This window comes from Symphalangus syndactylus, chromosome 19, assembly GCF_028878055.3.
Source record: "Symphalangus syndactylus isolate Jambi chromosome 19, NHGRI_mSymSyn1-v2.1_pri, whole genome shotgun sequence".
Lineage (NCBI taxonomy): Eukaryota > Metazoa > Chordata > Mammalia > Primates > Hylobatidae > Symphalangus > Symphalangus syndactylus.
In genome coordinates this window covers 9,807,367-9,821,735 of record NC_072434.2, presented here as the reverse complement: position 1 = coordinate 9,821,735, position 14,369 = coordinate 9,807,367, and the positions used below count along the sequence as shown (strand labels likewise).

The following is a 14,369-nucleotide window of genomic DNA, read 5'->3' as shown; positions in this document are numbered from 1 at the left end:
GAGACGGGGTTTCACCGTGGTCTCGATCTCCTGACCTCGTGATCCGCCCGCCTCGGCCTCCCAAAGTGCTGGGATTACAAGCGTGAGACACTGCGCCCGGCCTCATATTTTAACTTCTTATAAGCCAATCATTAAAAACACAAGTAAATATTGATGGCCTCCAATGAGTTAAATTTTTAAATGTAGAATATTTAAATTTTAATATCTTGTTAAAGATATTAAAGTCTGTGGGTGCTGTCTTTTCATTACATTAAAAGAGAGCTTGAAACACAGCATAAGAATGAAATTCATACCAGGTGCCAGCAGGTGCTCCAGGGGGCTGCTGGGGAGCCCCAGGGCACAGTTGGGAAGTCTCCGCAAAGGTTAATGTTGGAAGGGATCTCGCAGGCTATCTAACCCTGCCCTCTCATTTCACAAAATCTGAGTCCCTGAGAAGGCCTTCCTAAAGTCACATGGCTGGGCCAGCACTGGGAAAAGACGCCAAGTCCTTAGACGCCCCATCCAGAGCCCTGGTCACACAGCCGTGCCATAGGGCGAGATGCTAGAGTCTCAGGAAACACATCCCACATATGCCCTCCCTGCTGGTGACCTCCAGCAAGTCACGGCATTCACCCACACTTGCCTTGTGGTTATACTGGCCAAGCTGGCTTCCTGAGAGTTTCCGGCAGCATATTTTCAGACTCTGCTCAAATCTGAGCCCAGTGGATCAAGCTGGTTCAGTCTTATGATTTCTAATGTTCCAATGAGTCTCAGAGAGGCTGGGTTACTTCCCCAGAGTCACACAGCTAATAAAAGGCAGAGATGGGAGACTACTTGTCTGCAGATGTCAAAGCAAGCTCTACTTCAGCAGGTCCTCTCTCTAAGTCTTGGTGTCCTTATCTGTTAGGGAGGTTTGATCACATTTCTGAGCTCAGGCACCTCAGCCTCTGTGCCCCACTGGCCTTGTAGGAGTGGACAGTGAAGGTCACAAGGGTCAAATGCACAGGATCCATAGTTAGTCTTCCTGGGTTCAAATCCCACTTTCCCAGTTACCAGGTGGGTGACCTGCTCTCAGGGCCCTGACCACGTTCCCTGGGCCCTGCCACTTTAATGTGCTTCTGCCACCCTCCACAGTTCTTTGTTGGAGGGCTTTTTTCTGAAGTCTCGGTAGGTCACTCCCAGCCCACAGCAGCCCTCCGCCTGCACTCTGGGGAGTTGGCATATAAATGCCACAGCTCCCTCGCTCCTAGATTGACAGAACTCTGAAGTATGTGCTTTACCCCGTCCCCAGAGCTCCCCCCGAGGTCAGCAGCTGACTTGAACACACCTTCCCTTCTCTGTCCACTCCCTCCCTCCCCACTTGGGGGCCCCTGGATTTCCCAAGTAAACTCCTTGCACTCAAATCCTTATCTCAAGGTCTGCCCGGGTGAACTCAAACTCAAGTAAGCTACTGAACTTCTTTGCCTCCGTTTTCTTAATTATAAAGTCAGAGAAACTGCAGCACAGTCCTTGTGGGGCTACTCTGAGGATTTGAACAGGCAGCATAGGTGCCAAGTGCTAGGCCTGAGCACGTGCTACACTTGCTACTTGGGTAGCAGGTGCTTGGTGGATGGTAATGAGTCCCTCATGAGATACCTGTGGGGGCAGCATGTTGGAGTGTCTTGTTCCCGAGGGAGGAAATTGGGAGCCACAAGGAGAAAGGTAGGTCAGCTCAAGTGGGCTCCCTTGCAGATGTGTGTGGCGGTGTCCTGACTGGCCTGTCGGGGGTCCTCACCAGCCCTGAGTACCCCAACAACTACCCCAACAGCATGGAGTGCCACTGGGTGATCCGGGCCGCCGGCCCTGCCCGCGTCAAGCTGGTGTTCGTGGACTTCCAGGTGGAGGGCAATGAGGAATGCACCTATGACTATGTGGCTGTGCTTGGGGGGCCTGGCCCCACCCGTGGGCACCACTACTGTGGCAGCACAAGGCCCCCCACCCTCGTGTCTCTGGGCCATGAACTGCAGGTGGTCTTCAAGTCCGACTTCAACATCGGAGGCCGTGGCTTCAAGGCCTACTACTTCTCAGGTAGGAGGGGCTGGAGCTCCACCCTGAATCCTCCTGTGCCTACTGGCCTCCTGTCTCCCCATTACACTTGCAGGGGTCACACCTTTCTGCCCCCTAGCAGTCTTGGGCTTTCTGCACTCTCTCCGCTTGGAATGCTCTAGCATACCCTTGGCTGATGCCAAGACATAAGCATGTCACCTCTGCGAAGACTTCCTGTTTTACCAGAATTAATCCCTTTTTCAACTCCTAAGTTTTTTACACTATGATCTAACATTTGTCACTTCTGTGTGTGGTTTGCATGTCAATCTCCCCTGTCTGACTGAGTCCCTTATGGGCTTATTTTTGCACCTGGCACATAGTAGGTACTCAATATTTGTACAAATGAATGGATGAAGTCATGGAAACTTTACAGTCTAGTTAGAGAGATTATAAGGAAACAGACAGTGAAGCCATTATGATCTGTGCTATCCATCAGTAAGAATTGTGGATGACTTCGTGGAGGAGAGAATTGAGCAGTACCCTGAAGGAGTTAGATGGAAGCAGAAGGGAAGGGCGTTCCAAGCAGGAGGAACAGCATGTGCAAAGGCCTGGAGGGCAGAGTGTTTGGTATGCTCATAGTACATACCAAATGGGGCAGTGAGAAAAGGGGAAAGGCCAGGCATGAACCATATCATCTGTCAAGCCAGGGAGTTCGGAGGTAACTCTGAGGACAGGTATTGTGTATTATTATTGAATTCCTAACAGGGCCTACACCTGTCAAGGGGACTGTCAATTGGAATGCAAGTCCCAGCTTTCAGCTAGTTGCAGTTTAAAACAAGCTTTGGGATCAAGCATCCGAACTTTCAGGTAGTTGGGATCAGTTGTCTGGTTTGCTAGCCATGGTGCCCACAACCTGCCTGGTGGTTTTAGGACCACTGTGGCACCTGCTGCCTAAGCTGTAACTGCAGAGGGTGACTTCTCCTCTCCCCTCACTGTTGCTCCTCCCACCTCCCCATCCCCCACCCAGGAGAATGCCAGGAGGTATACATGGCCGTGCGGGGCAACTTCTCCAGCCCACAGTACCCCAGCTCCTACCCCAACAACATCCGCTGCCACTGGACCATCCGCCTGCCCCCGGGCTACCGGGTCAAGGTGTTCTTCCTGGACCTGGACCTGGAGGAGCCCAACAGCCTGACCAAGACCTGTGACTTTGACCATCTGGCGGCCTTCGATGGGGCCAGCGAGGAGGCACCCCTGCTGGGGAATTGGTGTGGACACCACCTGCCACCACCCGTCACCTCAAGCCACAACCAGCTTCTGCTTCTGCTGCACACAGACCGCAGCACCACCCGCAGAGGCTTCTCTGTGGCCTACATCGGAGGTCAGCTGGGCTGTGGGAGTGGGTCCACTGAGGGGGAAGGGGAGGCTTTGCAGCCTCGGTCTTTGCAGCCTCCTTCCTCCATCCCACCAGTTTGTCCTGCCTCCCCAATGAATGGTCTTCTCCAGCGCCTTCTCCGTTGGCTACACCCTTGCCCATTCTCGGGACCCCCGAGACTGGACGGCACGGCTCCCACCTGTTTCCACTATTGCAGAGCCTCCTTCCCCAGCTCCTAACTTCATGAGTCCTCACCCCTCCCCATCTGGTTCCTTCCCCCTGGGCCCCCGGCCCCCCTTGTGTTGTTATTGGTCCCCTGTATACAGGGGAAATAGACAAAATATGGTAATATTGTTGAAGGTAAAAAAAATTGGTCTAACAGTGGGGATGTCTACCAGCCCTGCTTGGATCATTCAGAACTACTCATTGAAAACATGGTGCTTGTTTTTCCTCACTCAACAAGAAGCCTGGAGCTAGGCAGCTGCTGTATTGGTCCAGGGGCTCAACACTGTTCCACGTGTTATCTCTGGGACTCTCTGAGCCTCACAGCTGCAAGATGGCTGCCATAGCTCCAGGCATCACATCCGTGTTCGAGGCTGGAGGGGACAGGGGAAGTGCCAGCTGCAAATGGCTCTTTATCAAGAAAGCAAAAGCATCTCTAGAACCTCTCACAGGACTTTTACAAAATGTCCCATCAGTTTGAACTCAGTCAGATGGCCATGCCTGGCTGCAGAGGAAGCTGGGAAGCTGGTATTTGGCTTTCTCAGCCTCCATATTATTGTTTAGATTTGTCAGCCAAGAGGGTCCACCATTGCTCCCCTCCTCCTACCCTTCCTTGTCTATGGGCCCAGAAATATCTGCACTCTGCACCTATTGTGCCCTCTTCCTGGCCAAGCAAAGCTCCTCGTTGTGCAGGTGCTGAGAGGGGAAAGACTTCATTGTGACCACATGGGCAGTCAGTGGCACAGCCAGGATTAGAACTTACTCTCCTGCCTTCTTCTTGCTTGTTTGAGAGGGGCACAAGGGAGGGGAGTCCAGAGCTAAGCTCAGAGAGACCAGGGTCACGTCCAAATGCTGCCATTTACTGATCACCCAAGAGGGCTTATCTGTAAAAGAGGTTGATGAAGGCCCTAGACAGGTGGTCATGAAGGCCAAATGAAGTAACAAGGTCACAATGCCTGGATCCAAGGACATCTTTCCTTCAGGAAGGTGTCTCAGGCCTGTTCAGCATTCAAAAGATCTTTCCTTACTCCATATGCAAGGGGAGTTGGGGCCAGGGATGGAGGAGATGGTGATCTGCAGCAAGCTTGCGGCAGAGCCGTGAACTTGGGCAGGCCAGCCCCTTCGGGCCTCAGTGGGCTCCACCTGCACGCTGGGGTGGGAGAGCTGTGGCTCTGACAGCACAGCCCTGGAGAGCCCAGCTCCACTGGCTCTGCCTCCGCTAGCTGGCATGGCCCCATGTCTCTGTGGGCCTCAGTTGCTCCACCTGTAAGATGAGGATATTGATGGAAAGATCTTTAAAGTTCCTTTTGCCTCTGATAGTCTTATTTCCAGAACTCTGCCAGGCCCTCTCCTAGCCCTGTGTGATTTAGGACAAGCCCCTTCTGCAGAGAAGGAGAGAAAGTTAGGGGGCTTCTCATCCCAGCTCCTGTTCCAGGGGCTTCAGGGCAGGAGGGCCCACCCCCACTCCACCCCACCTCCCTCCCCCTCAGATCCCTGTGGGGGCCCAGGGGCAGACAGGGGCACTCACACTGGGTGAGGCTCCAGATGTGGCCCAGGCTGCAGGAGGCCTCCCCACTAGGAGGGCAGCCACAGTGCCAGCTGGGGGTGACACACAGTTCATCACCACCGAGATCATCATGGGAGACGGCTGGCCCATAAATCCCCGACTGCCCAGACACCAGAGGCTGAAATATGTCTCAGGCATTGCCCAGAGAGGGGTTGAGAGTTCCAGGCCTCTGCCTGCCAGCTCTCTTGCCTTTTCCTCCCACCAGGCAGCTGCCTTCCTTTCCCCTATCCTCACCCCTGCCCCTGCATGCACGCGCACACACACACACACACACACACACACATGCTCACCCAAAGCAGATACTTTGAGTCATGTGTACACTGTCCTGGCCAGGAGGGCCGCAGGAGCCTGCTGAATAGGGCGAACAGACCATGAACTTTGAAATCCTGTCGACCCGGTTGGCCACTGCAAACAACTTCACCTCTCAGAGCGTCCATTTCCAAACCTGTAAAATGAGTTTAGTCACATCCATCTCCTGGGGTCATTGTAGGGAGGGAAAGTGAGGCTTCCCTCACTACCCTTTTTAAAACTGAAACTCTCCTTCCTCGCTCCTCCCCAATTCCGATTGGCTCTACTCTCCCGCTGTTTCTTCTTTGCTTGATTTTCCTTCAGGGCACTCTGACATGTGGGTGTATTTTACATTTATTGCCCCCTCCCCCATCTAGAATGTAAGCTCCACAAGGCAAGAATTTCAGCTGTGTTTTTTTCCTCCTTTTTGTATTTGTGGTGCTGAGAATAGGACCTGAACATAGTAGGCCATCAATATATTTGTTAAATAATTGAATGAATTGCCTGGCGCATGGCCAAGCGATTAGCAGATGAATTTTATGATTATTAAGAACATTCATTCATTCACTCAGCATTCACTGGGCCTGCCAAGCTCTGTGCTGGGCCCAGAGGACGCTGAGAGAATCAGACTTGCTGCCTTCCCTGAGGAGCTCACAGTCTGATGGAGTTGAACGGAGTAACCCGTCTAAGATATCCCGCACTTGCCCTGTAGGATTCCGTAGGAGCTTTTCTTACTCTGGGCCTCAGTTTCCCCATCCACCACCCTTTGTGGGAGGGTAGGGGGTGTTGGGGAGGTGAGGGTCGGACTGCCTGACCCTAAGGCTTCCAGCTCCTCCCTCCGGTTCCCAGTGGTGCCCATGAACGTGAGCTGCTCCCGCACGGACTTCCAGATCCTGATCTCCACGCAGGCCCTGGCCCCACTGGAGCGGACCAAGGTCTACCTGGGCAGCCGGGGCTGTGCCGCCCAGGAGGTCGGCGGCAACTTCAGGATCCAGGCGCGCTTTGATACCTGCGGCACTGAGTCTCAGGTAGGGGCTGGGGGAGGGGGCAGGCACAAGGGAGGGACTCTGACCCTGCTGAAAGGCACCTCACATTCCTGAAAATTCAGCTTCTCCCGGCTCTGGGGGCCACACAGGCCTGGATGCAGAGCTAAGCCCTTCTTGGCTTCACTTAACCAATTTGCTCAGGGTAAAGGTAGAAAGAACTCCAGTAGGAGAGACAGAGGAGAGGGGGTCCCTCTGGTTCCAAGCTCTCTTCCTCTTCTCTTCCCAAATATCTTTCCTAACCCCAGCTGCTGCTGCCTAACCCCACAGCAACCTGAAGACGCTACCGGTCACTCCTGCTACACGGGCCCTGCTGGCTGAGCTGCCAGCAGTTCTTCTTTGCTGTTCCTCCCCTTTCCTTTCAGTGCTCCCCAAGAACCCTGAAGACCTCACCCCTTTAATATGCAGATCTGTGTGGGAGCCCTGCTTCTCCTACCCATCCCCCACCTGGTGATCCAAATCCATCCCTGGGCTCCACAGCACAAAAGGCCCTTTCGAGGCACAGGATCCCCTCCCTCAAAAGGCTATGAGGCTCACAAGTCCATTTTCCCTACTACCCTTGTATTTTGGAGGCCGTGAACCCAGACTTAGGGCCCTCAGAGAGTCACTGGACAGTGGCTCAAGCACCCTGGATATTTGTATGCTTAGGGACAGGTCAGGAAGTGGGGTATGCAGAAAAGGAACAGTGGCCTCTGTTGGAAGACTCTCCAGCCTTGAAATCCAGGGGCTTTGCAGCAAACCCTCCCCCGCCTCCCAACATTAGCCACATGTATGCCTCTGGCCCCTCCAGGCCACCCTCTGCCTGCCCCAGCCTCCTGGCAGCCACCATCCTTTCGACCTAAGAAGAGGAGGACGGTAGGGGGCCAGTCCTGGCTGCCGAGGTATTCTGCCCTCCCCCTATTCCATGCCCTAAGTCTCCCAGGGGTTTTGTTTGGGACAGAACCACATTCCATAAAGTCATGGAATGATGGAGACAAAGAATCCAAGAAGCAGGGACTCAGGAAATCCTAGAACCAAGCACTCATAGACACTCACTGTCTCATAGTCACAGAACCACCACCAGAACTCAGAACCACAGGACCATGAAATCTTGGGGTCAGTATCTTGGAAACATAAAATCAGAAAACCTTAGATTCATGGATTCTTAGTGTAACCCTTATAAATCCTAAACCCTCAAGGATCAGTCTTTGCATAGAGTTGCTTTAGAAGATACGCAGCTCAAACAGCTGACAGCAATAAAAAGTAATGCCAATCTTCACGTGCATCTCTTTAAAAACATTAGAGACTTGACTCCCTCCACGGCCATCAACACCCCATGTTGTGTGGCTTTTCTTTCTTTGTCAAGTCTGTCACTCATCAAAACCCCCTAAAGCTTCCCCCCACCCCCATTCTCTGATTTTTCCCTCCCTTCCTTATTATATAGATTTACTTTGGCCTTTCACTGGGTCCTCTTCCACTCTCAGGAGTCTTTCTTTCCCCAGTGTCCTAATTCTATATCCCAAAAATCCTGGGCACAAGTTCTCAGATGGGAACAGGAGCTCCTTTGGGGACATGGAATCAGAGCCTTTTGGAAGCCCAAAGTTGGAAGAGACACATAAAGTCACCTAGTCCATAAAACTGATTTGTGACCAGCCTGGTCAACATGATGAAACCTCGTCTCTACTAAAAATACAACAATTAGCTGGGTGTGGTGGTGAACTCCTGTAATCTCAGCTACTCAGGAGGCTGAGGCATGAGAATCGCTTGAACCCAGGAGGCAGAGGTTGCAGTGAGCCAAGATCGTGCCACTACACTCCAGCCTGGGCAACAAGCAAGACTCTGTCTCAAAAAAAAAAAAAAAAGAACTCTCCTGATTTGTGATACCTGTTCAACCCTTCCCCAAAAGGGTCACCCAGTCTCTGGTGCTGGGGACTTCCTACTATTCACGGCTGCTGTGACTCTGCTAGGCAGCTTTGATTTTTAGAAGCGTCCTCTCAGAAGTGCTACTTGCTAGTTGGGGCCAGTTAGGAAACCCTGAAGAAGGCAGTGGCTGCTGCAGATTGGGCGTGGTTGGGAGAGGAGTTCTGCATCACTGCTGACCACGCCAGACCGCGCACCACAACGCTGCCCTCCAGCCTGGGCCTGCAGGCCCATCGTCTCAGGGCCACTCGACTCCTTCATCTGCGGTGGGGAGGGCAGCAGGGTGCCAGGCCTCCACATCTCGTTCCTCGATGGCTCTTCCCGACACTAGGCTGCTGTTCCTGGGGTGGCCAGGGACTCAACACAGGATACCTACTGCAGATATCATCGGGAGAAAAGGCTGCAGGGGGAAACCATACAGCACTGGGGACAAAGCTCCTAAGGTGGAGGCAGGAGACTTGGCTTCTGACCTAGCTCTGGGCAAGTCATTGCCCTTCCAGGCCTCAGTAGTCACATCTGTAAATTTGCCAAGGATGAGGGATTGGAGTCGATGCTTTGAAAAGCCCCCTGTGGTTCTATATTCTTTTGTTTGAGTAAGATGTGATGGCCAAGAGCACAGTTAGGAGTTGGGCAGATCTGAGTGAGAATATGGGCTCTGTCACTTGTATGCTGTGTGACCTCAGGGAAGGGATTTAACCTCGGAGCCTTAGTTTCCTCCTCTGTGACATGGGTTTTTTTTTTTTTTTTTTTTTGAGACGGAGTCTTGCTCTGTCTCCCAGGCTGGAGTGCAGTGGCGCAATCTCGGCTCACTGCAAGCTCCGCCTCCCGGGTTCACGCCATTCTTCTGCCTCAGCCTCCCGAGTAGCTGAGACTACAGGCGCCCACCACCACGCCCAGCTAATTTTTTGTATTTTTAGTAAAGATGGGGTTTCACTGTGTTAGTCAGGATGGTCTCGATCTCCTGACCTCATGATCCACCCGCCTTGGCCTCCCAAAGTGCTGGGATTACAGGCGTGAGCCACCACGCCTGGCCACATGGGGGTTTTAATGGTACCGATAAGAGAACGTTGTTGTGAGAATTAAATAAGATACTTAAAATATAGAGCTTGGACCATGGTAAATGGCCCCAGCACATTAGCCAGAGAAACACTGGCATCAAATCTGATATCGTCCTTCCAGACAGCTTACCCTCACGGTACCCCTTTTACAGATGGGATCACTGAGGCTCAGAGTTAGGACTAGAACACAGGCTCCTCGGGCTCTGCCCCCCCGGTACTGAGACCCCCACATATATAGGGAAACAAGGTCAGCCCAAGCTCCTTCAGGTGTGACGAGTACCCTGTGACCCCACAGAGAAGAAACAACACTTCAGTGATTGTCAGCGTGCTGTACATCGACTTCTCGGCCGCGGGGCGGGAGGACATCCATGAGTACGAGGTCCGCTGTGAGCCGCGGCGCAAGGAGGCTTCTGTCCACCTGCTGTCTGGCTCTCACTGGCTGGGGCCCTATGCTGCCACTGCGGAGCACCTTCAGGAAGCACCACCCAGGGATGAGGCCGAGGCACTGGAGGGCCCAGTGAGCATGGTGGCCCAGGATACCAGTGACATCATCTTCCTGGGCCTTTGCATCCTGGCTGGAATCCTCATGGTTATTGCCATCGTGGTCTTGATGCTGCTTTGAATAGACAGTATAGGGACCTGGCATCTGACATGCCTGGGAGGCAGCTTAGGGACCCATAACAGGGGTGGGATGGGGATTTGCTGACTTGGTGACCATGGGCAGGTCATGTCCCTCTCTGAGCTTCCATTTCCTAGGGACAATCATTCTGCCCTGCTATCTCACAGGACTGGCATGAGGCTCAGAGGCAGGCAGAGATGGCTAAGAGCTTTGTAATCTGTAGCATGCTGTGTATATGTATATTCAATTGCTGTTATTAATTTTAAAGATATTCTGCTGTAGAAAAGAACTCTCCCACGTGTGTTACTTGTCAGTTTGGATAGTTGTGGTCACTGGTGGCAGAGTGTAGATAAAACTGACTCATTCTATAACTTATATGGGTGCTTTACCAACTCAGGGTACAAACAAAGGCACCACTAATTTTCCTTCCTCCCTCCCTCCCTCCTTCCTTTCTTCCTTCCTGCCTTTCTCTCTTTCTTCTCTTTTTTCTTTTCTTTTCTCTTTTATTTTCCTTCGAGACAGAGTCCTGCTCTATTGCCCAGGCTGGAGTGCAATGGCACAATGTTGGCTCACTGCAATCTCTGCCTCCCGGGTTCAAACAATTCTCCTACCTCAGCCTCCCGAGCAGCTGGGATTACAGGCGCCCGCCACCACACCCGGCTAATTTTTGTAGTTTTAGTAGAGATGTGGTTTCACCATGTTGGCCAGGCTGGTCTCGAATTCCTGACCTCAGGTAATCCGCCCGCCTTGACCTCCCAAAGTGCTGGGATTACAGGTGTGAGCCACTGCATCCGGCCTTATTTTTCCAATTAATTGCTCATCTGAGACCTTCATTAGCAGGAAGCTAATGAAGTATCCATTCAGGGGCCTTCACCATCCTGAATTGACCCAGGAACCCTGGGAACTTTGTCTAAAGCAAGCTGGCTCTGCCTCCAAACTCCAGGAATAGAGAAAGGGAGCCGAAATCCCATCCAGTCCCCTCACTTCAGCCCCTGCCACATGGTGTCAGTGTCAAAGGCTGGACCTGCACATCTTGGCAGATGCTTGTCCGTGGAGGTGGCGAAGCCCTGCTGGGTCACAGCCCCATATAAACCGGGGCAGGCCACACACTGTGCTCAGTCATGAGACTGGAGCTGAAGGCTGGTGTCTCCCTTTCATGTTGGAGTTTTTCCTTAAATGTCTGTGATCCTTGACAAAAGCTGATTGAAGTCCCACACTTCTCTGTCCTTGCCCCTGATGCCAAGCTCAGATCACCAGCCCATCTTTGCTCCCCAGAGGAGTTCTCTTTGGAGCCCTCTGTACCCTCTCCTGCCTTTGGACTTCAGTCAGGGCTACTCCAGTCTACTCAGAGCTACTCCAGTCCACTCACATTTTCTAAGTTCATATCACAGGGAGCTGGGGTTGGGTTTCGCACCCTTCCTCATGAGAAGACCTCTGGGATTATTATGCAAATTGATCCATCCTTCTCAGAGCTCTCCTTGACACCAAGAAGTGAAGCAATCTTGTTAATGAAAAATAAACAAAAAGTGCATTTATAATACACCATTTCCCCCCTGCTCATCTTTGTATTTGCATAATGATCACTCCAGAGAGTCCTTTCACAATAGCAGAAATCTCCAGATTGACCATGCTGCCCACTGGCATCAAGTTAAAAAAAACTATGGCCCAATTATGATTCACTCAACAACCCAACAAGCATCCACTGGATTCCAGAGTTTGTGTCTGTTGCTGTGGCAGAGGCTCCAGGCACACAGCAGCACACACGCCAGTTGAGATTCCTGCGTGCGAGGCGTGTGGTGTGGGAGAGCAGAACTGCGGAGGGAGAGGGACAGATGCGTTGGTAACTTGGAAAAAAAATGAGGAAGAGCCGACAAAGTAAGAAATGAATTAAGCAAGGGATGAAGTTGCCTGGACATTAGGAATTAAAATGGGTTCAAGTCCAACTAGAAGAGTTAGAAATGGGTTTAAGCTCTTCTAGTGAATTAGGGACTTTTGTCAGGGTAGGTGTGCCGGCAGGAGAGTCTTGAATCTGCCCTAGGGTGTTGGGAGTAGAGCCCCCTTCTTCTTTCTCTCCTACCCACCTTCTCACTGTCAGTCTTGAGCCAGGTACCTTCAAGCAGTTACCTTCACCAGCCAGGTGCCTTCATCTTCATGAGCCCATTTCCTTCTGTGGCTCAGTTTTCTTTTTTTCTTTTCTTTCCTCCTTTCTTTCCTCCTTTCTTTTCTTTCTTTTTTTCTTTCTTTCTTTCTTTCTTTCTTTCTTTCTTTCTTTCTTTCTTTCTTTCTTTCTTTCTTTCTCCCTCCCTCCCTCCCTCCTTTCCTTCCTTCCCTCCCTCCCTCCCTCCTTTCTTCTTTCTTTATTTCTTTCTTTCTTTCTTTCTTTCTTTCTTTCTTTCTTTCTTTGATGGAGTCTCACTTTATTGCCAGGCTGGAGTACAGTGGCACAATCCCGACTCACTATTACAACCTCTGCCTCCCGGGTTCAAGCGATTCTCCTGTCTCAGCCTCCCGAGTAGCTGGGATTACAGGCGTACATCCGGCTAATTTTTGTATTTTTGGTAGAGATGAGGTTTCGCCATGTTGGCCAGCCTGATCTCGAACTCCTGACCTCAAGTGATTCGCCTGCCTTGGCCTCCCAAAGTGCTGGGATTACAGGCGTGAGTCACCATGCCTGTCCTTGGCCTCAGTTTTCTTATTGGCAAAATGTGACAAACATCATACCTTCAGCACCATCACTGTCCTAGCTACCACCTCCTAAGCACCAACTACGTGGCAGGTGTTCAACATGGCTCCCCCAAGGTCACACAGCAAATCAATGGCAAGGCTGGGCCTAGAACTTGGGTTTCTAAGTCAGAGCTTTTAAGTGGACTCACAGGTCCATGGTAATAATCTCATTTCAGACACTTTGCAAGTTAGCCCTAATTGCCCCCATTTTACAGACGGGGAAAGTGAGGCTCCAGAAGGGTAAGTGCTGTGCCCAAGGTCATATGGCTATGGAATGTTGGAACTTAGTTCTCCCCTGAATTGGGGGCATCGTGCAGCAGGCTGGAGCCTCTTGGGATCTCAGGCCAATGCCCTCAAATGCAAGAGCTGTGTCTGGTTGGGCAAGGATTGAAATAGTAGAGAATGAGAGGATGGTTTTATCTTCACAGATGTGCCCAAATACTGCCATTCCCAGCCCTCCAGGCAGCCAGCATGTTGATTATCTGTGTGAGCTGTGGAAAATGACAGTCTTTATGACAGCACAGTGTCTATTAGAAATGAAAGGGCTGAAATGATACCCATTAGCCAACATGCCCTGGCCCTGGAAGAGTGTCGGGCACGGCGGGCACGGCACAGCTTGCTTGCTCACCTACCAATTTTCTCTTTTCAGAGTGAGGGGCTGTGGAAAGAGCCAGCTTGAACCCCAGCTCCCTCCCCATAGGCTGTGTGACCATGGGACATGCCAACCCTTGAATGGGAGCTTTGAATCCTGCTACCGGCCTGTCCCAGCAAGGCTGATGTCACTGAAGAAAGGTCCCTGGCAAATGGATGCATTGGTCTTGGGAAAACACTCTCTGGGCTGCAGGTCAGGCAGACTTGGGTTCATTTCCAGTTCTTTCCCTGACTCTGTGTGACCTTGGGTAGGTTGCTTAACCTCTCTGAGTCTCGGTTTCCTCATGTGTAGGATGGGGGTAGAAACACCCTCCTCACCAGATTATCATGAGGATTAAGTGAGAGAACATGGAGAGAGCACCCTGTGTGGGGCTTCCCCTGGATGGATCAGGAAGTGGTTGGCTGGTGGGCTCTGGCCTGGGTAAGGGCTTCCCCGAGGAGTCCTCAGATCCCAGAGTTGGGAGAGGTCTAACAAGAAAGCAAGTCCCCACCCCACCCCCCATCCCACCTCCCAAGTCCCCACCCCACCCCCCATCCCACCTCCCAAGCCCCCACCCCACCCCCCATCCCACCTCCCAAGTCCCCACCCCACCCCCATCCCACCTCCCAAGTCCCCACCCCACCCCCATCCCACCTCCCAAGTCCCCACCCCATCCCCTATCCCACCTCCCAAGTCCCCACCCCATCCCCTATCCCACCTCCCAAGTCCCCACCCCACCCCCTATCCCACCTCCCAGCTTCCCTGCTGTTTTCCAACAGACCAAGGCTGTTTCCACCCACAGTCCTCCACATGGAATGTTCTTCCACCACAGCGTCTCCTGACTCGGCCCCTTCGTGTCCCTTTCTACTCACATGACCCCTCGACCACTTACCTAAAATAGCGTCCCCAGCCCGTCCCTGGTACCCCTTTGCTTTGCTT

The 14,369-nt window shown here is 52.2% G+C and overlaps 1 protein-coding gene across 10 annotated transcripts in view; it reads left to right on the top strand.

Annotated features, from left to right (window-relative positions):
* The window catches only part of CDCP2 (CUB domain containing protein 2), a 56,352-nt gene extending 45,988 nt beyond the window's left edge, over nt 1-10,364 (top strand). For 6 of the 10 annotated variants that reach the window (XM_063613139.1, XM_063613138.1, XM_063613141.1 and 3 more), the window contains 4 exons: nt 1,711-2,046; nt 3,032-3,385; nt 6,306-6,484; nt 9,752-10,364. In XM_063613139.1, the coding sequence (XP_063469209.1) occupies nt 1,711-2,046; nt 3,032-3,385; nt 6,306-6,484; nt 9,752-10,078 (1,196 nt within the window). In that variant the 3' untranslated portion in view covers nt 10,079-10,364. Of the gene's footprint in view, nt 1-1,710; nt 2,047-3,031; nt 4,422-6,305; nt 6,485-6,747 lie in introns of those variants that run through there. The other 4 variants (XM_063613143.1, XM_063613142.1, XM_063613145.1 and 1 more) reach the window with 4 other exon arrangements.
* The last annotated feature ends 4,005 nt before the right edge of the window (nt 10,365-14,369 follow it).